Here is a 25,450-nt window from a genome sequence, read left to right on the forward strand (position 1 = left end):
GGTTAGTTTGAGGATGTGTGTTTTGTTCGTTCCTCTTTTTTGGCATTGGTATATTAAGGCTGACTCACTGGCCCAAACTCAAACGGAACGGGGAAACATGTGCTATGATTCAACAACAATGAGTATATATATATATATATATATTTTGTGTTGTGTTCTTAAGCAGCGTGTGCTTGCTTGCCTTGCTCGAGGATTCATTTGCCATTTTTGAATTTCAAATTGTTTCCTCTTTTTTGGTAATAGGTTCCTTCATGGATTTTGAGGCTTTCTTTCTTTCTTTCTTTCTTTTTTTTTTTTTGGTATGTGTAGTTGAACATATTTCATTTCTCCTTTTGAATTTTATTTCACTTATGCTAATGTAATTTTATGATTACTGATTGCCTATATTCTGTTCCTCTCTCAGAGTATTGATATTTGTGAGTTAGGTGCTCACAGCACCTTGATTTTCTCGCACAGAGATGGCGGCCAATTTAGCAATGACCGGTATACTAGAAAAGGTATGATATTTTTGGGGCTTCTATTTGATTTGTGTGTATGTATGTATGCACGCACGCATGTATGTCTTTTTACAATGACTCATATTTGACCATATTTGACTCTTGTGTAACGGCAAATATGTGTGTCCCACATATTTTAGCTTTTCATGTTTTTTCACCTGTGAGTTTTTTTGCAGATGACAGGCAAGGATAAAGATTACAGATATATGGCAACATCTGATTTGCTAAACGAGTTAAACAAAGATAGTTTTAAAGCTGATTCTGATCTGGAGATAAAATTGTCAAATATAATCATACAACAGCTTGATGATGCAGCAGGAGATGTTTCGGGATTGGCAGTGAAATGGTATTGACTTGCCTCTGTATCCCCATTTTATATGATCAGGGATGCGGTTGCTTCTTTTGGTTGTCCGAGTGATGTTTGTCTCAGTAAAAGCATGCTTACATGATTGTATCTATTCTTGAACTGTCATATTCAGTGTTTTATAGGTGGTTATGAATGCCGTTCACATTTGTATTTAACGGGAAGGGTGGTGATAGGTCTTTTAACACGCTATAATCTCTTTCTTGGGGGTATGTAAAGAAGGGACAAGTCTTGACTGGATAATGTTCTTGAACTGAGTCTGCCAAAGAGAATTGTGTATCCTGTTCATCAATATTGCTTTGCATGATAAATATTTTTCAGTTTTTGAATTTGATTTCCCTTAGACGTTATAAGTCTTGCTGTTAGTTGCCGCTTGTTGATCATGTGTTCAGTTTAGATGGTAGTAGTCACTTCTGGATATTTAGTATGCATAAGTTTTGATAGCGCTATAATTTTTGATTGCCAAAATTCATCCTCTATAAAGTTCTAGTGGTACACTGGTAAGTTGGTGCAAATGCAGGATGGCACTTTGTTATTTCTTTTCCCAGTGATCTTCTGAAATTATGACTGGTCTGTCTGCTTATATGTTAGTTTATGCAAATGACGCAAAAAGATGAAGGGAAACTATTGCATAAAGAAATGCTATATAATATTGGTACTTTGTTGTGCATTTTTTCAGTTGATGTATATCCTTTTTTTTTTTTTTATGTGGTATTGCAGTCTTGCTCCATTGGTCAAGAAGGTGAGTGAAGCACGTGTTGTGGAGATGGCTAATAAACTCTGTGATAAACTGCTAAACGGGAAGGATCAACATCGGGACATTGCTAGCATAGCTTTGAAAACAATAGTTGCTGAAGTTGCAACACCATCTCTCGCCCAATCAATTCTTGTTGCAGTCACGCCACAATTGATAAAAGGAATTAATGGCCCCGTGAGTTCCTAAATTTAAATGTCACTTCTTTATCATATGGAAGCTTTTGGCATTCAAATGGGAAAGTGTTTTTGGATACCCCTTCACCATGTGAATCGAGTAATTTGAATTTGCAAACAAAATAATGTACGGAAGGTATCTAAGCAAATCTTGTATGCAATTAGAAGCAGATTAGAACTTTTCACTTATTCAGAAATAATAGGAAAATGCATGACAAATCTAAAAACTCAGAGAAAGGAATGCAACTCAAAACACCAAAATAAAGAAGCTCTCTTTAATTGCACTTGGTTTCCTTTTGTTCTGTTAATTATGTGAAATGTAGACAAAGGTTTGTTCACCCCCTCCTCCACTCTCTCTCTCTCTTCATCGTTTCCCATGTTAGAGACTTGTGTGCCCCTTGTAAATTTTGTTTTATATTAGGTCAAAAAGGGAATTCTTTAAACATGATCATGGTTTTTTTTTTTTTTTTTGATAAATATAACATGTTCATGAGATTAATATAGAATATCCTTTTCTAGTTCCTACCAGCCCTTTTTAGAGAGATTTTGAAGGCAATATGACATCAATTCCTTCCTTTGTTGATTTTGGTTCCAGTTTGCAATGTCGATGAAGGCTTGGCTAATATTATTATTATTATTATTATGACGAGGAACCCCTTCAAGGTAAGGCTACTTCAGGTACTCACTCATGTTGGGTAAACCTTAAACCTGTGCAATGCATCCTCTCCACACAAATTGGGTAATACTTTGGCTTTGCCGGCAGCTGGCTTCAAGGAATTGCTTGCACCCAAGGGATTCAAATCTTAGACCTGATCGAAATGCCATCAAGACCAAGGCCCCTACCACTTGAGTCAACCCCTTGGGGTTAGGCCTGGCTAGTATTTTGGGTTGTAAGGTATCTCTTTTCCCACAAAATATCTCAATGTTCCCTTGGGAGCTTCGATTAAGGTCAAATTTATTTGGGATGACATCGTTGAGAAGATGAGTGTCGTTTGGCTGGTCAGAAAAGGATGTACTTGTCAAAGGATGTGAGAGTTACTCTGATTAAAAGCACTTTATTTAATTATCCTACCTACTTCATGTCTTTCCCCCCTCCTTGTTGGTGTTGGCAATCGCTTAGAAAAGTTGCATCATAATTTTTTGTGGGTTGGCATAGATGAAGTGTTCATATATCGCTTGGTTAGCTAGACTAAGGTATGTATTTTCTGATCTCAAAAGGAGGGTTGGGGGTTCGAAATTTGCTTGTGTTCAATCGATCTCTTTTAGGGAAGTGATTTTGGTGCTATTCTCGTCATAAGAGAGGCCTTTTGGAGGTTGGTTGCGGACCCTAAATATGGCAGTGCATAGGAGGGTGGTGTGGTGTTCCAATGGGGTCCATGGGTTGTATGGGGTAAGACTTTAGAAAAATATCAAGAGGGACTGGGGCGAGTTTTCTAGTCATTCGAGACTTGTGGAGGGTGATGGCTCTAAAGTTAAGTTTTGGCATGATGTATGGTGGGCTTGGGGGGGACCAAACCCTCGGGACAACTTTTTTGGACTTGCATGGAATAGTCCATTTTAAGGAAGTTGTAGTGGCAGACCATTTGGAGCTCTCTAGTACCTCTCATAAGTGGAATATTAACTTTCTCAGAGTAGCTCACGATTGGGAGGTGGATCCCTTTACCTCTTTCACGTCGTTATTTTTTGTTAGAGTGAGAGGGTTTGGTGAAAACAAGCTTTGCTGGTTACCCTCTAAGAGAGACTTGTTTGATGTCTGAGCATACTATAATGTTCTTATTCCTCATGATAGTACTTATTTCCCTTAGGTTCGAATCCCGTCATTTCTCTTAGGTTCGAATCCCGTCATTTCCCTTAGGTTCAAATCCCTTGATTGCAAATAATTCCCTAGGCCACACCCCTGGCGAAAGCTAGATTTAACCGATCCGTGAGGTGGGGGTGTGTTACACGGGTTTGAAGTTTATCCTTCGGGGGTGGGTACACGAAGTGGCCCTATCTTGGGGGGTTTCCTGTCATAGAAAAAATATAGTACTCATTTCCCTTAGAGGGATATTTGGCGGAATAAGGTTTCCTTGAGAGGTGTTCTTTGCTTGGACTGCAGCATTAGGGAAGATCTTCATCATGGACAATCTAAGGAAATAACATGTCATTGTGGTTTAGTGGCTTTGCATGTGCAAGAAAAATGTGGAGGAAGTGGATCATAATTTACTCCATTTTGAGATTGCCAATGCTCTTTGGAATGGTATCTTTAGCAATGCTCTTTTTTCTTTGCATGTGTGAGTTGGATGGGGAGTCAGTTGACCATCTCTTTCTTCATTGTGGGGTTGCGCGGATGTTGTGGAATGCTGTCTTCACTCGTTTTGGTTTGTGTTGGGTGATGCCTGGTAGCGTCAGGGGGTTGTATGCTTCTTGGTGGGCAGGAGGCAATTCTCGTAGCGCCGTGGTGTGGAAGATGGTTCCTCTTTGCCTTATGTGGTGCATTTGGATTGAGAGGAATGCTAGATATTTCGAGGACTCGTCTAGGAACATTGATGACCTTATTCACTTTTTCTTGTACACCCTTTTCACTTGGACTACTGGTTGGCTAGCGCCCTTAGCATTCAGCTTCCCTGACTTCCTTTTTATGTTTTCTTCTTCTTTTTCTCCCTCTTAGTCACTCCTTTGTATACTCCCTGTGTACTAGGGTTGCGCCCCTCTGCGCTTTGTTTGATACATCTTTATTACTTATCAAAAAAAAAAGCAATGAAGGGCCTGGGTTATGCTTACTCGGGTGGTAGATTTCTTTGCTTGTTGGGAAGCGATGCAGTTTGGAAGATGATTTTATTCTGCCTTATGTGGCGTCTTTAGAGAGAAAGTAATGATTGGAGCTTCGAGGACTTTAGGGAAACTCATATGCACATAAATGAGGAAAAAAGATTAACTGGAGACCACTATGGCTTCCCATTTTCTGTTTTCTTGTTTGCTTAGCTATAAATATGGCTTTATTGTATTCGTTTTGTTTACCGGATTTTAATATGGCTTCATATTTAACAATTGGCTACCTAAATAAATTTATATTATGGTATGTCAGTGCTACCGGAAGCTTTGGGGAAGTTTGGGGTGGACTTACTAATAAGATGCTTTCAGCAATTGTCCGCTTTGTACCAGCTACCCAATGTTCTATGCTATCATTGTATTATTTTATTTAGTTCTTGCATTGTGGTGTATTATCCATAAATTAACGGTAGGCTTCCTGCTAATTTTTTACTTCCGTGTTTTAACTCAGGGCCCGAGTACAGAGATTAAGTGTGAATGTCTCGATATCTTATGTGATGTCCTCCATAAATTTGGTAATCTAATGGCAGCCGACCACGAACTACTTTTATGTGCTTTGTTGCCCCAGTTGAATTCCAATCAAGCTAGTGTTCGAAAGAAGACCGTGTCTTGTATTGGTAAGGTTTATTAAATTTGTGTAGTTGATTATGTTTATTTAAGTTTTACTTTGATAAGGTACTCTCTTAATGTTTTTAGCTACTTCCTCAATGTTTTTTAGTTTTTGGTTGCTTTGCCTTGAATCTTTCATTTTGTGGAATATGATAAGAGTACAACATAAACATCTTTAGCCTATCTCACCGATCAGAATTCATCTGGTTTTGATCATTTTGGTCAGAATTCATCTGCTTTCCATATTTAAGGGAAATCAACATTCAGTTGGAGATACTGTGGCTGTTTTGATTTCTGACCTTCAACACGAGAAGTCCTCTCTCCCCTTTAATATGGAAAGCAGGACTGGGATTCCTCTTCTGTTAAATCGGTTGTTGCTGCTTTTTTATTTTGTATACTTTTAAGTTGAATTGTGAACAACATTTTATTTCTATCGTCAGTTCCTTAAAAACCAAAATATTAGGTACACTGTTAAGTGAAACTACGTAATATGATACATGATGTACCTATATATGAAGAAAAAGATTCATAATGTACCTTTATGAAGAAAAGATTCAGGGCACTTAATAAGTGTTTTGTTTGACTATGTTAGAGTAGCCTGAAATGGGCATATGATTAATGTGGTGCCACTTGTATCGCTGCACTTTCTTTGAGTTTGTAATATAAAATTTTGTCCCAAAGGGTACAGTATATTTAACTTGGCACATTCTTTGTCTTCAGCATCTCTTGCTTCAAGCTTGTCAGATGATTTGCTGGCTAAGGCAACAATTGAAGTTGTTAGGAACTTGAGAAATAGGGGCAGAAAATCGGAATTGACCCGCACAAACATTCAAATGATTGGTGCTTTGAGGTGAGCTATATAATATATTTTGTACCTTAAATTTTGGTTTCCTCTTACCACATTTACTTTTGTGGCGACATTACTTGATATTCTTGACTTAGAAAGGCTTAGATGATGTTGTAGACGCAGTTCTTTTCCTTTTTAATATATATTCACATAGATTTTGTTTTTCTACCTAGGCATGATAGGCAGAAACCTTTTATGTCAAGGCAGATAATGAATATATGTTTTACAATTGTCATTTATTTCTGCATTTATATGTGTTTTAATATATTTCTTTTTGAAATAAGATTGAAATGCACACAGCCTAGGCCTGGGGTGTCAAGAGCTATTATAATATACTACGGCCTTCTGATCTATTAGCAAATCCAAGGCTGGAGTGTGCTGAGTGAGTGTCGGCGCGTGTTAGGTGTTTGGTGTTAGTTTTCAGATTGTGTAATGGCTGGGCTGAGGAGATGGCTGGTGGAATCCAAGGAGTTTGAGGTTTTGATCAAGGAAGGGGCTTCAGGAGTGAGGATTTTTGAGAGGAGCTTTAGAATTAAAAGGTCCATCTTTCTTAAAAAGGATGAACTAGCCTGGATGGTGAGAATAGTGGATGATTTGGTGGCAGTGGATAGTTCTGAAGTATTCTGGGATCAATCCAGAGCTGGATATCCCAGAATTATTGCCCAGAAGTGTTCTAATAGACATGGCTACTTCCTGACAGTGGAGGAATTCGATGGAAGAAGAAGATGCGGCTCGATTATCATCCCTGAAGGTCGTCGTGGTTTTGGGTGGGATCGTCTCGTTAAAGAATTAAAAGTAGCTAATTCTGCTCTGCGTGATCATCGAGGAATCAGTGAGCGTAGAGAGGTTAGGGGAGAAAAGGGAGAAAAGGAGGCGAAGAAACAGAATAGCTACGCGGAGGTAGTGCGATTGTCGACGAAGGAAACCCAGAAAGACTGTGAAGTCTGGCAAGAACCAGGTCGGCGAAGATATATCAACAAGAGCTTAGGTCTGAAGAAGTTCCAGGACCCATCGATGGCTCAGGGAGTTTCGGGAGGGTTTCCAAAGGAATCTGTTATGGCTAAGATGAAATCCTCCTGGCCGGCGAAATCTGCTCGAGGTCCGGCAGAGCCTCGCGTGAACGATACGATATCTGGAGGTTGCGTGGAGTTGATGAGAAGAGGTCCGGCGAGTGGGTCAGCAAAGTCGGCAGCGCAGACTGTGCAGTTGTCAGTATCTGATAGCGTGAAGGGAAGGGAAGGGATGGGGTACCATGCTGGGCAGACCTACGCTGAGATAGGCATTGAGCTCCTCAACGTGAAGGAGACGTTGAGAAGTCTGAAGAGAGAATGTGACGTGGGAATGTATAAGATTGATAGGGCGATCAATCAGATGAAGTTTAGTGGGCTTGGGCCGGGAAAGGAGGTAGCTGTAGGTCAGGGGAAGGCTGTATGGAAAGAGAAGGAGAAAACTGGGCTGGGAGGAAAACCAAAGAAGACCAACAGCAGGTTGAAGTTGAAGAAGAAGGTGATGTTTAAGCCAAGAGGTGTCGTGGGCTCTGGTGTGGGCTGCAGTTTTAGCCCATCTCAAGCTACTCGTCATTCTCAAGTTGGGCTGCTGATGTCGGAGGCCTCTGAGAAAGTCGCGACTGGTTCGCGAATTCTCACACCTTCACCGGTATGCTCGTTGCTTGCCGGCAAAGAGCTAACAGGGGAAGGGGGGGTTGGGTCAGCGGCGGAAAGGACTCCCGGGTTGTCTGTCGGCACTTCCGATGAGAAGTCAGCTCTAAAAAATCCCGCATGCCTAGCGGAGGAGTCTCAGCCCACTGGTAACGGACTAACTCTTCTGACCTATAGGAGGAGGAAGGCCGGGATGCAGAGAAGGGACGAAACATGGATGGGTTCGCTAGAAGCCTCGACGTCGACGTCTGGGCAGTTGAAAGGGCTACTGGGACCAACGCCGGAAAAATCTCAAAGAGTGCCGGAGACGTTGCTATCATCGGAGGAGCAACAGATGGCGCCGGAGAGGCAACAGATGGCGCCGGAGAGGGCTATGGAGACCGGCGAGGCTGGGGAGGGGTCGTTTCTGGCCACACGTCAGCTTCTGAGGGGGAGTCCCTCTCGCCGGAAGGTTGGTCTGGCCGTGGGGGAGTGGGCTCAGCAAACTTGTCGGGGGGAGGTGAGGAATTTGGGTCCGTTGGTTCAATTTGGGCAGGGAAGGAGGGACCCAACACCGGAATTGAAGTTTTTTGGGTCTGATTTAGGCTTCGATGGGGGTACAGTTGCTGAAACAGCAGTTTTGGAGGATTTAGGGTCAGACACGATATCATCCAGCTGGGTAGTTGAAAACTGCCTCAAATTTTGCCCAAAAGTTGGAGTTTCTGATGAGGGGAAAAAGGAGGACTTGGAAGCTCTATTCAATGCTATTGAAGCTTCTAGAAGGCAGTACGATTTGGAGTTGGGAGGTGTTTCTACAGGTGTTCCTGCACTCAAAGGACTCGAAGAAATTGAGGAAAGTGAGAGGGTTACTTTGGTGGATCATGAAGCTTAATATTGTAGTATGGAATGTGAGAGGGTTGAATGCCCTAAAAAAAAGGTTGCGCATTAGGGGTCTTTTGAAAGAATGGAAGGTTGATGTAGTGTGTTTGATTGAGACGAAGATGGAGACTATCTCCAAAGAGGTGATACATAGTCTTTGGGGAGGTCAACATGTGGGGTGGAAGGTTAAAGGCTCAAATGGTTTGTCGGGGGGGATGTTAATGATGTGGGATAGGAGGGTAGTGGAGTGTAAGGAGGAGTGTGTGGGACATTTTTCTTTGGCTTGCTCCTTTCAAAATGTAGAGGATAAATGGGTGTGGGCGTTTGGGGGAGTGTATGGACCGAATGAGGAAATGGAGAGAAGGGCACTTTGGGAAGAGTTGGCTGGTTTGATTGGGATGTGGGAGGTTCCTTGGTGTTTGGGTGGGGATTTCAACATTGTACGCTTTCCTAGTGAGCGATCCAATGATTCTTATTACTCCTCGGGCATGATGGATTTTTCGGACTTCATTTCTGAGAATAATCTGGTGGATATTCCGATGAGGGGGGGTCAATTTACTTGGTCTAATAATCAAGAAAATGAGAGTTGGTCGAGGATTGACCGGTTCTTGTTTTCTTCGGATTGGGAAGATCACTACCCCGCAGTTTCTCAAAGAAGACTTCAACGTCTGCTCTCGGATCATTTCCCTTTATTACTGGATTGTGGGACTCCTTGTGGAGGTAAGAAGGGTTTTAAATTCGAAAATATGTGGCTTAAGGCAGAGGGTTTTGTTGATAAGGTTGCGTCTTGGTGGGGGTCATATTCGTTTGAGGGCTTACCTAGTTTTGTGCTTGCTAGTAAATTAAAATCCCTTAAAGTGGACTTGAAAAAGTGGAATGAGGAGGTCTTTGGGGATATTGGGAGGAAAAAAAAGGAGTTATTGGGAGATATCCAGGAGTTGGATGAGTTGGCAAAATCAAGAGGATTAGATCAAGAGGAGAAAATCCGGAAGACGGACAAGTTGAAAGATTTGGAGAATACTTTGTTGTGTGAAGAAATTCATTGGCGTCAGAAATCGAGAGCTTTGTGGCTCAAGGAGGGGGATCGAAATACTCGCTTTTTCCACAAGATGGCTAACTCTCACCGAAGGTACAACCGGGTGGAAGTGCTTTGTATCAATGGCATCTTATCTGGTGATCGAGTGGAGATAAAAGATCACATAGTGCAGTATTATCAAAGTCTTTATTCGGAGCAAAGTTCTTGGCGCCCTAGAATGGATAACCAGCCATTTTTGTCCATCGAGGAGGAGGACACTAGGTGGTTAGAAAGAGACTTTGAGGAAAAGGAGGTTTGGGAGGTGGTAAAAGGTATGGATGGTGATAAGGCTCCGGGTCCAGATGGCTTTTCCATGGCTTTTTTTCAAGCTTGCTGGAGTATTATTAAGCAAGATGTCATGGCGGTTTTTGCAGAGTTCCATCGCAGGCGTCAATTGGTGAAGAGTTTGAATGCAACCTTTATTTCCCTGATTCCAAAGAAGGCAGATGCGGTGGAGATGAAGGACTTTCGGCCTATTAGTCTGGTGGGAGGGGTGTATAAAATTGTGTCGAAGGTTCTTGCTAGTAGGATGAAAACTGTGTTGGGTAAGGTCATTTCCTATTCTCAAAATGCTTTTATTGGGGGCCGGCAAATCCTAGATTCCGTTCTTATTGCAAATGAATGTGTGGATAGTCGCATGAAATCAGGGGTGCCAGGTGTCCTTTGTAAATTGGATTTGGAAAAGGCCTATGACCATGTAAATTGGGACTTTGTTTTGTATTTGCTGCATAGATGTGGTTTTGGGGAAAGGTGGAGGGCTTGGATAGAATGGTGTATTAAGACGGTAAGATTCTCCATTCTTGTGAATGGTTCTCCGGAAGGGTTCTTTAACAGTTCAAGGGGAATTAGGCAAGGGGATCCTCTCTCACCGTTATTGTTTGTGCTTGTTATGGAGGCTTTGAGTAAGATGGTGAATGCGACGGTTGACCAAGGCCTTTTGACTGGATTTTCGGTGGGCAATAGGGTCTTGTCGGAGTTGATGATTTCTCACTCCTTATTTGCGGATGATACTTTGATTTTTTGTGAAGATTCCATCGAGCAAATCCGGTATGTTCGTCTCATTCTCTTATGTTTTGAAGCTGTTTCGGGTTTGAGAGTGAATCTTGGAAAGTCGAAGATTGTGGCTATTGGTGAGGTGGAGAATATTGGGGGCTTAGCTAACATTCTTGGATGTAGTGTTGCCGATTTGCCTATGAAGTATTTGGGCCTCCCTCTTGGGGCGTCTTATAAGGATACGGTTATGTGGAATGAAGTGATCGAAAAGATGGAGCGTCAGATGGCAGGTTGGAAGAGAATGTACCTCTCTAAAGGAGGTCGCTTAACCCTCATTAAGAGCACTTTGGCTAACCTCCCGACTTACTTTTTATCTCTATTTCCGATTCCTGCTAGTGTAGCTAAAAGGATTGAGAAAGTCCAGAGAGATTTCTTGTGGGGAGGAATGGGGGATGAGCCCAAGTTGCATCTAGTAAGTTGGGACCAAGTTTGTACCCCTATTCGTTATGGTGGGCTTGGCATTCGGAAGATGCATCAGTTTAACCAAGCTCTCTTGGGGAAATGGCTTTGGAGATATGCAAATGAGAACGAGGCGCTTTGGTGTAAGTTGATCAAAGCTAAGTATGAAGACCAAGAAGGTGGGTGGTGCACGAAGGAGGCTTCGGGCTCTCATGGCGTGGGGCTTTGGAAGCATATTCGGAAAGGGTGGAATTTCTTTGCCAAAAGTACTCGGTTTGAGGTGGGGGAGGGTTCGAAAGTCCGTTTTTGGCATGATATTTGGTGTGGGGACAATTCTTTGAAGCAAGCTTTTCCATCCTTATTCAGTATCGCCAGACACAAAGAAGCTTGGGTGAAGGATAATTTTATTGGAAGGAATGGGGTTGTTGAGTGGAATGTTATTTTCATACGATCGGTGCAAGATTGGGAGATGGATTTGGTTTCTCCTTTTTTTGATCGGTTGTATTCTTGCAAGGTTTCCCTAGGCAACGTAGATCGTATTTGCTGGGCACCGTCCAAGAAGGGCAAGTTTGAGGTGAAATCGTTCTATAAGACCTTGGCCATTTCTAACCAAGAGGAGTTTCCTTGGAAGAGCATATGGGGTACTAAGGCGCCTCAGCGGGTGGCTTTTTTTGGGTGGACAGCAGCCTTAGGCAAAATTTTGACTCATGATATGCTTCGTAGGAGGAACATAGTGGTTGTGGAGTGGTGTTGTATGTGCAAGAAGACCGGAGAGTCAGCCGATCATCTTCTTCTCCACTATGAGTTTGCAAGTGCTCTTTGGCACATGATTTTTCAGCGGTTCGGGTTGCTTTGGGTCATGCCTAGCCAGGTGAGGGCCTTTTTTGCTAGTTGGTGGTCGGGAGGTCGCTCTCGAAGCGCGGTTGTTTGGAAGATGATCCCTCTGTGTCTTATGTGGTGTATTTGGAATGAACGAAATGCTAGATGTTTTGAAAATTCCACTAGGACCATAGAGGAATTGACTCATTTCTTCTTCTGTACTCTTTACTCTTGGACGGCCGCTTGGCTAGCTCATTTAGTGATTAGTTTCTCTGATTTTCTTTTTCATTTCTCTCCCTCCTAGGCGCTCTCAGTTTATACTTCCCGTGTATATGGGTTGCGCCCCTTTGCGCTCTTTTATATCATCATCATTACTTATCAAAAAAAAAATGCTGCAAAGTACAGAAGACTTTTGAAATTGGTGGTACATACCAACCGGATGAGCAGAGATCAAGACAATCTTACCACAGCATTTTGTCTTACATAGGCCAAATAATAAGTGAGGAAGCAAGGAGCGAAAAGGGGTTAGAGTTGTGGTTAAAGAAGGTCCACAAGAGCTGTCGTTTTACTAAATAAAATCACAAAATTGAAAAAAAAAAAAAAAAAAAAAATACTATAATGACTTCCTGGAGAACGTATGGCATAGCCATAACCAAGTACTACCTAATCAATTCAGATCTTTTAATCCTCAATTTAATTTAAAGAAGTAAATTAAGAAATAATATTCTTAAGTATGCACAATGCTTTATTGTGTACTTAGAGGCGCTTTGCGCTTTTTTGATATATAATACATTACTCATCAAAAAAAAAAAAAAAAAAGTTATGCATAATGGATCAGAAAACTATCTAGATTATGGGAAGATTTCTAGCATTTGGGTGCTAAAAGAGAGTAGAAAACTGAACTGCTGTTTCACTCGCTGCATCACTTTTCTTGCTGTCTGTTGACCACCTTTCTCATTGATAGGTTGAGGACATCAATTTAAACGTTGGTACTGGAACAGAACTAGGTGAGAGCATAATTCAAGATGTGAAGGGTATTTCTATTGTCATTCAGAGGTCACTCCGAGACTTGTTGCATCAAATACCAAGTACTGAAGCTGCAATCAAGGTAATACATAGGATGTTTATTGGGCTGATCTTTCAAGTGTTTATTGTTGGTTTTTTTTTTTTGTTAATTTCAGATAACTGCAAGTTCATATGAGGACTCATTTTATACATACCTTTGTATCCAATGTTGTGCTTCTTCAGATAGAGGAATTGAAAGCAGCTCTTTCGAGTTCGGAATACCAGATTATCACCGAATGTGCTCTTTCTAATATTTCTGAGACACCACATGTTGTGCCTCCACTGAAACATGATTCTCAGACATCATCAGTTGATGTAATAGAACCCATCATTCCTCAGGATACAGTTGGTGTTGAATCTGATACTGCATATGGTGAAACCTGGATTGTGATGAAAGTCTCTGTTACCATAAATCTAGTGGAAATGAGCTTATATAGAGGATCAACAAGAGATGCATCTCTGGCTACTATGCAGGTATTTTTTTAATTCTTTTTTTGGGTAGATCTACTGTTGTGAACCCTGTAACAACATTGTAATTTTATTTTAATCTGTTGAAACTTTTCACGGTAAATTCTATCCCAAGAATGGTTTAAACAACTTGTCACAATTTGTTAAAAAAGCCAGCGCACAAGTACAATGGTTGGGGAGAATTTCGTTGGAGACAGGTGAACAGGATTTTCCTTTCACTCGGCCTTTTAAATCTTCGGATTTGTTCACTTCATCCTTTTGCTATCTTCTTGTTCATAATGCACCATTAACAATGACCTTCATCCTCACCAGAAAGCCAAGTTTTGAGGTGTGGTCTCTTTTTGCTGCGTGGACTTGGCTCAGCTCCCAACATTTTGATTTCATTTTGATCTGTTGAAGTTTATCTTGGTAAATCTTACCTATTAATGGTCTAGACAACTTGTCAAAATTCGTTAGCTAAATCTGGATAGAAAGCCACTGCTAGAAGATATTTGATGGGAAATAAGTAAAACAGTGAGACCATTAATATCTCTCGTCTTATAAAATGTAGATTTTTCTCACGACCTCAGTTAAGGTTCTCTCATATCCATAACTCTTTATCTTTTCTTTGAACCGTTTGTGTAATGTGTGTGTGTGTGTGTGTGTGTGTGTGTGTATTCCTTTTTTGAGATTGTTTTAGACCATGCTGTTCATCATCAGTGTTAATTTCCAGTTTACAGGACGCATGTAGAAAAATTAAATATAGTAAAAAGAAAGATAAACAATTTGATTTGTGCATAAATACCGGAAGCAAAATCCTCAATTTGTTTGTTGTCACCATCGTTATTACAAGATTGCGCCTACAGTAGCCATTTGTTGATTCAAAGCATTAATTTGTTGTTGCATCTTGGCTCCATTCCATTCATGAACTTCTTCCAAAGCATGTCTCCTTGGCGGCATGGTGTAAGAATGTCGCTAGCTTTGATACTGACTAATGCAGGATGCATATAGAAAGATTAAATGTTGTAAAAGAAAAGATAAACGATCTTGATTTCGTTGATTTGCGTATAAATAACAGAAACAACAGCTTTCTTTAGACTTGTTGATTCACTCCAAATACCAAGAATAAAGGCATCCGCAATTTAGAAGTGTACCAAGAATGAAAGTTTTGCATGTTTTTCTGTATGAGTTTAGGCTCATTAATTGCGCGCGTGTGTAATCGAATCAGGCCGAACCCAAAGGCTTTCTAAAGCTCAATCTGTTGCTTGTTGGATCAAGACCTCATTCCTAAGAATCTGTACAAAGCAATACCCAAAAGTTGGAAGAACAAGAGAAAACCTCTCAAGAAATTTCATTCACCCAAAAGTTGGCACCAGTTCTTTGCCTTTGAAGTATCAGGAGAGCGTTCTCGAAGTGCGGTTGTGTGGAAGATGATTCCTCTGTGCCTTATGTGGTGTATTTGGAATGAAAGAAATGCTAGATGTTTTGATAATTCCACTAGGACCATAGAAGAATTGACTCATTTTTTCTTCTTTACTCTTTACTCTTGGACGGCCGCTTGGCTAGCTCCTTTAGTGATTAGTTTCTCTGATTTTCTTTTTCATTTCTCTCCCTCTTAGACGCTCTCTGTGTATACTTCCTGTGTATATGGGTTGCGCCCTTTTGCGCTTTTTATATCATCATTACTTATCAAAAAAAGTATCTGGGTCTTACCCAAGCTTTTGGCCATTTGGGAAGACATGATGGAGAAGATTGCTAGAAGGTTGGCCCCTTGGAAACGTTTGTATTTGTCCAAGGGGCTAGGCTCACCCTCATCAAGAGCACATTATCCAACCTTCCTACTTACTTTTTGTCTCTCTTTCCTATCCCTGCCTCTGTGGCGAATCGCATTGAGAAGATTCAACTGGATTTTTTTTGGGGGGGGGCTCAACGACGAGCCTAAGATCCACTTGGTCAGCTGGCACGAGGTTTGTAGTCCGATATCATAGGGCGGTTTAGGGATTCGGAGTTTGCAGTTTTTTAATCAAGCTCTTTTGGGGAAATGTTTGTGGAGATTTGCCAATGAAGAAGAGGCTTGGTGGAGAAGGATTTTAGTGGCAAGGTATGGGGTGTTTTGGGGCGGTTGGCGCTCTATAGTTCCTTGCTGTTCGCATGAGGTGGGGTTATGGAAACACATTTGTAGGGGTTGGAGTTCGTTTCATTGTCACTTCAGATTCGATCTTGGCTTGGGGTTGAAAGTCAAATTTTGGGAGGATTTTTGGTGCGGTTAGATGCTCCTCAAGGATGGTTTTTCCGGCCTTTTCAATATCACTAGCAACAAGGCTGCCTCCATTACGGATATCAGGGAGTGTATAAATGGTATGGTTCATTGGAATGTTACCTTTATTTGAAGAATTCATGATTGGGAGAAGACGGTTTTAGCCTTCCTTCTCTCGCTCTTGTATTCGCTCTCGTTGTGTGGAGAAGGGGAGGATCGGATGTGGTGGATCCCATCTAGCAAAGGGATGTTTGAGGTTCGCTCCTTTTATAGGAAGCTTGTCCTTAAAGAGCCCAACCATTTTCCCTGGAAAAGTATTTAGCGCACCAAGGTTCCTTCGAGTGTGGCGTTTTTTTGCTTGGTCGGCTGCCCATGGGAAATCTCTTACCTTGGATAATATTCGGAAGAGAGGTATTGTTGTGATTAATCGTTATTGCATGTGTGAATCGGAAGGGGAGTCTGTGGATCATCTCTTTCTTCACTATGGGGTTGCGCACTTTTTGTGGGATGTCATCTTCTCTCGTTTCAACATGTGTTGGGTTATGCCTAGAAGCGTCAAGGAGATGTTAGCTAGTTGGTGGTCGGGTGGTAAATCCCGAAGTGCGGTGGTGTGGAAGATGGCCCCCCTATGTCTTATGTGGTGCTTATGGAAGGAAATGAACGCTAGTTGTTTCGAGGGTTTGTTGAGAAACCTTGAGGACCTTGTTCATTTCTTTTTGTACACGCTCTTTATGTGGACTGCAGGCTGGCTTGCACCCCTAGAGATCAATTTTCCATATTTTCTTTTTATGTTATCTTCTTTTTTCCCCTCTACATAGTCGCTTTCTTGTATACTTCCTGTGTACTTGGGTTGCGCCCCTCTGCGCTCTTTAATGCATCATTACTTATAAAAAATAAAAAAAACAATTAACTGTCTTGTCTGTCAGCTAGAAATAGTTTTTATAGAACAACTTGTAGAAATCGTAAATAACACAAAGTATAATGATATCTTATGCTAAATTGTTAAAAAGACAAAAATAACCCTCAAAACATGCAAAACACATAAAAGAAACCTTACCATTCTACATCAATTTATTCCAGTGATTGATATGTAACATTTTCTTATTTAATATCTTGTGCAGATTAGTGATGCATGGCTACTCTACAAGTCCAATACACTAGGAGAAGGTTCTCTGTCAGCAACACTAAAGGTTTTAACTGTTATTGATGATCGTGAGGGGACCGAACAAGAGTTTAAGCTGGTGATAGGAAAGCTAGAGAGCCTTGGTTCTAGCCCTCTACATACTGTAACTTATGATGAAAACCAGCGCCTAGTTGATGCAACTGTTTTTGGAGAGAGTGATATTAAGCCAGTTCCTACAATGCTTATTCTTGATGCAAAGTTCAGTAAGCTGTCAACATTCCTTTCCTTATGCATCCAAAGGCCACAAATGCTTGTTGCGCTTGATTTCTTGCTGGCTGTGGTTGAGTTTTTCGTTCCATCTGCTGGTAACATGCTGTCAAATGAAGAAGATAAGAACTCTATGCATGTAATTGATGCAATCATTCTGGATCAGTCAACTTTCAGACAACCATCTGCTGAGTTCTCTCTCTCTCCTCAAAGACCTTTAATAGTTGATGATGAAAGGTTTGATCACTTCATTTATGATGGCAATGGTGGAGTATTGTTTTTGAAAGACAGACAGGGATACAATCTCGTAGCATCTAGTACAGAGGCTATAATATATGTTGGAAATGGGAAAAAATTGCAATTCAAAAATGTAGTGATCAAGGTATTAGATTTTACCTACATATTTTATTTGTTTACGGTCAGTTTGAATATAAACAATTATATATGCTTGCCCAGAATCTAACCACTTCTGTTCTTTTGCTGGTGTAGAATGGGCAGTACTTGGATTCTTGTATATTTCTTGGATCAAACAGTAGCTATTCTGCTTTGGAGGATGATCAGGTCTACTTGGAGGAAGAGAATGAAGTTCCCCATTCTAGTTCTTCAAGGGAAAGTATCAATGATGTACCATTGCCAGATATTGTAGCTGATAGGTCCACAGAGTTTATCATTGAGTTGCAGGTTAAGTTTTGCTTCATTTCCTCTGTCTCTCTGTCTCTCTGTCTCTCTTGATTTTTTTTTTTACTTGATTTGAAATTCATAGATGTCTTAACATTTGCTGTGACTGGTTGTAATTACCTTGACAATGAATATGTTTGTTAACACTTTATAACAAAAGCTCTATGGTTTCTGTCTGTCTGACAAGGGAAAGAGGGGCAGTTGCCAGCTAAGGAAAAAAAATTAAAGAAAAAAAACTGAGACAAGTTTCAGCATCCAAAATGATCACCACATGCATGTGTCTTTCAGTGGTGCACAAATGTTAAAAAGCTGTGAGTGTCCTTGGGTGTTGGTGTTTATGGATTTGCTTTCTGTAGCAGTGTTCATTGGGGCATCCCACTTGGAAGTAAACAAAAGATATCTTTTGAATTTGGATGATGAACAAATATTTTGGGACAGTTAAAGAAGAAAAAAGATTACCATTTTGGGATAGAGAGTAATTTTTCTTCTTCTTAAGAAGCAGTAAGAATACTATTGGAAAGCATAAAAAAATATTCGTCTATTCAGTTTCAATTTTACTTATAAAGAACAAGCATTAAAGGGGGTGTAACACATGTAGCTTACAAAAGGGTAGCCCAAAAAAATATGAAAGAGAAAAATAAGAAAGGTACATCAACCCCTAAAGTTTAGGATGTTAGTGAAATCTAAGAACGAGTGAGAAGAAGTAAATAGAGGCTGAATCGAGACGTGACTTACCAATGCATAACGTTTATACAGCTAGGCTTGCATATTTCTTTTGCAAAGGTTAGGAGTCGCCGATGGGCATTTTGGTCAATGGGTGATTATCCAATAATGGTTTCCACTCAACCAGATTTGAGGTTTGGGTTCAAAGTCCTTAACAAAATTTAGCACATTCATCTGTTCAGACTCTTTCAACAATCAAGTGTGTTTGAAGCGCCACTTGCTGTCTAAATCTCTGAAAGATGATTCAGTTTGACATGAGCCAATTCTGTTTAGTTTCATTTTCCACATTCTTTTTTCTATTGAACCAAGTTGTTTGGAATGCAAATTATACATGTTTAGAGATCAAAATCTTAATTTTCGTTTGACCTATGCAGATAAATGCACTAGATGTATAAAGAATTGAGTTGAGCCTGTGCTGCTTCTGAGTGTCTTGGTTTATTTTACAGCCCTTACTTCTACTCGATTTACATGGTCTTTTGCAGGCACTGTAATCAATTTTTATGTTCAGTTGGTATCAATGAAATCATTGAATATTTCTCTGTATCATCTCTGTAGTCATGATATTTCTTTGCAGGCTATTGGTCCAGAGCTGACCTTTTACAATACATCAAAGGATGTTGGGGAATCACCGATTCTCCCCAGCCAACTTTTGCATGCGCAACTGGATGCATTTTGCAGGTCAGATCCTCTTTATGCGCTTATCATTGGTTGAAATTGGCAATATTTTGATCTTCTGAAATGCTCAGAGCTGGAAGTACAGAGAGTTATTGGTATATATATCTAATTTCAAAGTTCTCTTCAGCCTGCAAGTTGAAATGCTGGTTACAGCTACTATAATTTTTTCTTATTTGGATACTGAAATTTACACATTGTTGTGAACAGTTTATTGAATCTTGCTTTATTTTTATTTTCTAATACTGAGTAAACTATTTTTAGGTTCTTCACTTGGAATGTATCTTCGTGTTATTCCTTGGAAGTAGATGAAAATTGTCCTTCTACATGAATTATTTCCTTTAAAAGTACCTGGATACTGAATTGTCAATTTGTTTCATTGTTGTGTTGTGCATGATGATTGGGCCATGGTTTTTTTCTCTGTTTGGCTTGTTGGCTTGTTGGAATCAGGAGTTTGATGAAGGGTTGAGCCTAGTTGCTTGGAAAGCAATTCCATCTTGTTTGATAACATGTATGTGATTGGAGTTAGGAATATACTTTTTCACTGTCTTGTGGTGTGTTTTAGTCATATATTGATTTTGCCAATTACTTAGTTGTGTTGTTATGTTAGTGATTATCATGATGAGTTTTTTAGGTCATGTTGTCTTCTCTCCTGCAATACACATGAGCTTTATTTGCGAACATCATATATGTTCAGTCATTTACAAGGGTTGCACCCCTATGCGCTTTTCCAATAATATTCACATTAATTATCAAAAAAAAAAAAAAGTTTAGTCATTTATTTGAAATGTATACATTGAATAGGTACTTTATCTTGTTCGGTTGTTTATCGCATTGTTTATCATGTTTAAGGTAGGTGATCAATGGTGACCTACCAAAATGACTGACCAACATGAAATTTGATACTTTGGTTTTGTGATGCATAATGCTTGTTAAAATTTAAGTGATTAAATTTATCTCTTTCTATCAGCTTAAGCTTTTAGGATAAGTGGTAATTTAACATAGTATCAGAGCCAAAGGTCATGTGATCGAATCTTGACTCTGTCAAATCACTCCCCATTTAAATTAAATATTCCACGTGCTGGGTCTCACCTATTAAAAATTGAATTTGAGCCCACACGTGAGTGGGAGTGTTAAAGTAATGATAAGTGATAAATTTATCTCTTCCTATCAGCTTAAACTTTTGGGATAACTGGTAGTTTAACAATGCTCAAATTTGATATATGTATAATTTTTCATTGTTACTATATTTGTTAAAGAAAGATTGTCAAAAGAATGAGCTAACATGATTCTCTATCTTCCTTCAATGTATGGTATAACAGTTTTTTTTAGCTAATTGCTGAGACATTACACTCAAGACGGTTTTTTTTTTTTTTAATATCCCCATTCACCAGGGCTCAGCCTGAATTGCTTGCTGAGTTTTTGAATTTTCCTACCTCCTGGTTGCTTTCTCATTTCTTGCTGGTAATGCAAGAATAAAAATGGGTAAATATGCTCCTTCGGTAAAATATACAGATAGTATCAGAAAAATGTGAGTGAGTGGTGGGGGTGGAGCAGGTCGTCATCGGAAGCAGGTTGTAATCGGTAGTAGTTGAGTTTGTTCTTTTGTTTTAGGCTCTAGTGTTAATGATGGGATACTTAGGCATTTTCTACGTGAATTGTAAATTGTTTGAGATTCGTTCCGACGTGAACGGAGGCGTTCAAATGGCTGAACGGAGTAAAGGGGTCTCTAGATCAATGATCATGGTGTGGCCAACTGTGTTTTGGCTGGTGAATGCATGGGATTTTCTGACCGCCGAAGAAACGGTGCATGAGAATTGGAGAACGTTCTGCTTTGGCAGCTTTGTGTATGTGGTACAGAGAAGAAACAATTCTTACGGGAATTTCTTGGAGTTGACTGAATACGAAGGCAAAGGGCGGTGAAGTTTTGTGATTATCCCTGAGGGTAATGACGGGAAAGGTTGGGTGGATTGCAGGGTTCAATTACAACATTTGAAAACGCATTTTGACAAGCAACGCGCAGTTAGGCCTCTGGTTGGAGGGCAGCCAGAGAAGCAATTGGAAGGGCAGAAGGGGGAGGTGCAAACGGGGAAGGTACTGCAAGGATCACAGTGGGCGCAGAATAGGGAGTCGTATGCGGAGGTGGTGATGGGGAAGAGAACCATCGAGAGGGGTAAGATTCCAGCCATGGTCATGGAGGAAAATTCTTCTCAAGTGGCCGGAGAACTCATCACCGGTAATCAGGCCACTAGCGAAGAAGAGACAAGGCTTATTCTGGAAAGTGCGAAGGACAAGGCGCCATTGTTTGCTCCCAGAGATCGCGCCCTTCCAAATTTAGAGGTGCAATCTGCTCATGCTTGGGAAGGAAATATTCAGTCGTTGAAAGAGATACTACTTTCCTTAAAGAGGGTGATAGACAGCTGTATGCACAAAATTGAGATGGGATGGAAAACTTGGGTGGAAAGAATGCAGATGGGCTTTGTTACTAACGAAAAGGTGGGCTCTGAGATACCAGTGAATAATAAGGAGGGTGGGCTAAATCAAATTCAACCCAACATGGACCCAACGGAGAATAGAGCCCAATCCATACATCGGGTCAGGAAAACTTATCGACGTAGGCGAGCACCCTGGAGACTGTTCCACTGGCGCGTGAAAGAAGTTGGCTGGGAAAATCTACGGATGCTGGAAAAGTTGCCGGAGAGCAGCCAGAGCAGGTCGCCTGAAATGGAATGTGGCTTAAATGAACCAGACCAAGCTGCCTAGACAATCTATGCAGAGAGGAGGTCCGGCGATGGTGGTATGCAGCCCGCAGCAAAGGAACTACTGACGGAGAACCTGCCGGATAGCAGCCGGAGCATGCCGCTGGAACTGAAACTGGGCTTAAATGAACCAAACCAAGCTGCCCAAACCATCTGTGCAGAGAGGAGACCCGGAGATAGCATTATGCAGCCCGTAGAGGAGGACGAGATGACGCAGAACCTGCCGGAGCCAGAGCATGTCGCCAAAACTGAAACTGGGCTTAAATGGGCCAGAACACGCAGCCCAAACCATCTGTGTAGAGAGGAGGATCGGCAATGGACTTATGCAAACCGTAGAGGAGGACGAGATGAGCTCGATGGAGCTGGATAGTGACCGGCGGTGGGTACGGGAGCCAGCTTCAGCGTCAACAGGTGCTATAACCAACACAGGGGCAAACGCAGTAGCACAAGAATGGAGATCTGTGGACTATTGGGATCGCCAATGGTAGACCGGAGATGGAGGAAAAGTCAGGCTTAGGTCGAACATAGACAAAGTTGGAAGACAAGCAGTTTGGGCAGGAATTTGCGAGGAAGGCTGCACAGAGGAGCTATGCACCAAACTGGACATTGACGGCAATTGGGGTAGGGGGGTTGTCCTGTGATGCAACCAGGTGGTGAGGATAAGGGGGAAAAGCTGACAGGGGTTGCTCTGGAGACTACAAAACGTGGGTGGACCCCAATGGACAGTGAGCCAATTGTTTTATCACAGTCAGTGTTTTTCGCCGAAAGGGAAAACATCCAGCAAAATGATGAAATGAATGCAAACAGGGGAAGCTTCTGTGTGACAAATCAGCAAACAGATGATGTATGTGTTCCAAGCACACATTTTGTCACCGGTATGGAATTAATACAATTTGAAGATGAAGATGTGGTGGATTGTGAGCCTTTGGTAGTACAATTGGAAGACATGATGAAGGGTGAGGAGTTGAATAAGAAAGAGGCTTGTGAGTGGGTTGTGGAAAGAGTGAAAGGTTTTTGTCATGTTGTCGGATTGTCACTTGAAGGGCATGAGGAAGAGATGATGGCGATGTTTAGAGCTATTGAAGCTGATCAATAGAACAAAACAAGTTCTCTTGTGGCTAACATGGTAGTGGAACCTACAACAACAAGCTCCAAAGGTAAACGAGAGTTGCAACGTTTGTCATGTTCTATTAATTATGATGGAAAGAAAGGAATTGCAACCAAGGTCAATGGAAAAGGGCGGGGCTCAATAGTGGTTTAATGAAGCCAAAAATTTTATCTTGGAATGTATGGGGGTTGAACTTGGAGGAAAAACAAATGAAGATTAAGGGCCTCATAAGGGAATGGAAAGCGGATATTGTGTGCTTGCAAGAGACTAAATTGCAGCATGTAACTAGGGAGATAGCCAGGAGCTTGTGGGTTGTGCACATATGGATTGGTGTTATTTAGGGTCTCAAGGAGCTTCCGGAGGTATTTTGCTTATGTGGGATAGAAGGGTGGTGGAAAAATTGGAGGTTTGTGTGGGGCATTTTATCATTGCATGTTCTTTTTGAAGTGTCAGTGAAAACTTCGAATGGGCCTTCGCAGGTGTGTATGGTCCCTATGATGATAATGATAGGTAGCTATTGTGGGATGAATTGGTAGGCATCATGAGTTTGTGGGAAGGGCCTTGGTGCATTGGTGGAGACTTTAATGCCATTAGATATCTGAGTGAAAAGGTAGGTGCTGCTCGGTCTTCCAGTCCTATGGGGGAATTCCTGATGTGGAGAGAGGTTTCCTGATGTGGTTCAGAGATGACTACCTTGTCTATTGTCGGATCACTCTCTTATTTTACTTGATTGTGGAGAAAGGAAGAAAAGAGGAGGATACTTCAAGTTTGAAAATATGTGGTTAAAATTTGAGGGGTTTGTGGATCAGGTGAAAACCTGGTGGCAATCTTATCAATTTATTGGGAGTCCCAGCTATGTGCTATCATGCAAATTGAAAGCTTTGAAAGGTGACCTGCGACGATGGAATAATGAAGTTTTTGGGCATGTCGGTAAACGAAAGGTGTTATTGGATGGTATAAGGGAGCTTGACATCTGTGGGGAAGGTAAAAGGTTGAACGAGGAGGAAAGGAGACTCAAAGATGAGTTATCTTCGAAGTTGGAGAGATTGTTGTTGTGTGAGGAGATAAGCTGGCGTCAAAAATCTCGAGCTCTATGGTTAAGGGAGCGGGACGAGAATACCAAATTCTTTCACAGAGTGGCAAATTCAAACAAGAGAAACAATGCCATTGAGTCTTTGATTATCAATGGTTCTTTGTCTTCGGAAGCCACTGATACCAAGGCGCACATTGTTCAGTTCTATATACAATTGTTCACTGAAAGTTGCAGTCGGAGGCCTATGCCGGATGGTTTATTGTTTCAGTCTATTGGAAGTGAGGAAGGTTTGTGGTTAGAAAGGGTTTTGAAGAAAGTGAGGTGCTAGAGGTGGTAAAGGAGTTACAAGGAGATAAATCCCCAGGCCCCGTTGGTTTCTCATTGGGTTTTGTGCAAACATGTTGGGAAGTACTTAAAGAAGATATAATGGCCGTTTTCAGAGATTTCCACAAGGGAAGGTTTCAAAAAAGCCTTGATGCAACATTTATAGCACTTATTCCAAAGAAAGCAGGGGCCAAGGAGTTAAAGGACTTTCGACCAATTAGTTTGGGGGGCATTGTGTATAAATTGATTTCCAAAGTGCTAGCGAATCGACTGAAAAATGTGTTAGATAAGATAATATCGAAGTCTCAAAATGCGTATATCAAGGGGTGACAGTTCTAGATTCGGTTATGATAGCTAATGAATGTATTGATAGCCGGCTTAGGTCTAGTGAACTTGGTTTGTTATGTAAATTTTTGATAAGTTGGTTTGTTATGTAAATTGGACTTAGAGAAGGCGTATGATCGCGTGAATTGGGAGTTTTTGCTATTCATATTGCAACGAAGTGGGTTTAGGGAGAAATGGAGGAATTGGATAGCGTTCTGTATTTCCACAGTTCGATATTCAGTTTTGATTAATGGAGAACCCTCAGGCTTTTTTAGTAGCTCCTAGGTTATAAGACGTGGGGATCCACTATCTCCTTTTATATTTGTTATTGTGATGGAGGCGCTAAGTAGAATGATGGAGGCTACTGAATCTAATGGTCTTGTGGCTGGTTTTTCAATGGGATCAAGGAACAATCCTAGTCTCAATGTCTCACATTTGTTGTTTGCTGATGACACATTGATTCTTTGTGGGGCCGATGAGGAACATCTCAGAAATCTGCGGTGTCTTTTTCTATGTTTTGAAGCGGTCTCGGGGCTGAAAATTAACTTGTCAAAGTCTGAGATTGCTCCAATTGGTGAGGTAGAGGATATTGATAGGTTGGCAAACATTTTTGGGTGTAGGGTCGCAAGATTACCGATGAAATATTTGGGTCTTCCTTTGGGGGTGCCTTGCTGGTCTATCACCATTTGGAATGATATTATCGAGAAGATGGGAAGGAAATTGGCAGGTTGGAAGAAAATGTTTTTATCA

At 41.0% G+C, this 25,450-nt stretch overlaps 2 protein-coding genes across 3 annotated transcripts in view; both read left to right on the forward strand.

Annotated features, from left to right (window-relative positions):
- Nucleotides 1-25,450, forward strand: part of LOC132174762 (uncharacterized) — a 115,537-nt gene that overhangs the window by 55,418 nt on the left and 34,669 nt on the right. For both annotated transcript variants that reach the window (XM_059586428.1, XM_059586429.1), the window contains exons 30-34: nt 12,885-13,028; nt 13,169-13,459; nt 16,811-17,461; nt 17,569-17,760; nt 19,055-19,158. In XM_059586428.1, the coding sequence (XP_059442411.1) occupies nt 12,885-13,028; nt 13,169-13,459; nt 16,811-17,461; nt 17,569-17,760; nt 19,055-19,158 (1,382 nt within the window). The remainder of the gene's footprint in view (nt 1-12,884; nt 13,029-13,168; nt 13,460-16,810; nt 17,462-17,568; nt 17,761-19,054; nt 19,159-25,450) is intronic.
- Nucleotides 379-6,065, forward strand: LOC132173405 (cullin-associated NEDD8-dissociated protein 1-like). The gene is made up of 5 exons (XM_059584899.1): nt 379-497; nt 674-843; nt 1,582-1,792; nt 5,054-5,219; nt 5,932-6,065. Exons 1-5 carry the CDS (start codon nt 459-461, stop codon nt 6,063-6,065), a joined length of 720 nt encoding a protein of 239 aa, XP_059440882.1. The 5' UTR covers nt 379-458.

The sequence above is a fragment of the Corylus avellana genome, chromosome ca3 (assembly GCF_901000735.1).
Source record: "Corylus avellana chromosome ca3, CavTom2PMs-1.0".
In the NCBI taxonomy this organism is placed as follows: domain Eukaryota; kingdom Viridiplantae; phylum Streptophyta; class Magnoliopsida; order Fagales; family Betulaceae; genus Corylus; species Corylus avellana.

Bases quoted from the DNA above. Each gene is read 5' to 3' on its own strand.
- LOC132173405 (XM_059584899.1), top strand. From the start codon at position 459: ATGGCGGCCAATTTAGCAATGACCGGTATACTAGAAAAG. The intron at 498-673 runs GTATGATATTTT...GTTTTTTTGCAG, and splicing joins TGACCGGTATACTAGAAAAG to ATGACAGGCAAGGATAAAGA. The intron at 5,220-5,931 runs GTAAGGTTTATT...CTTTGTCTTCAG, and splicing joins GAAGACCGTGTCTTGTATTG to CATCTCTTGCTTCAAGCTTG.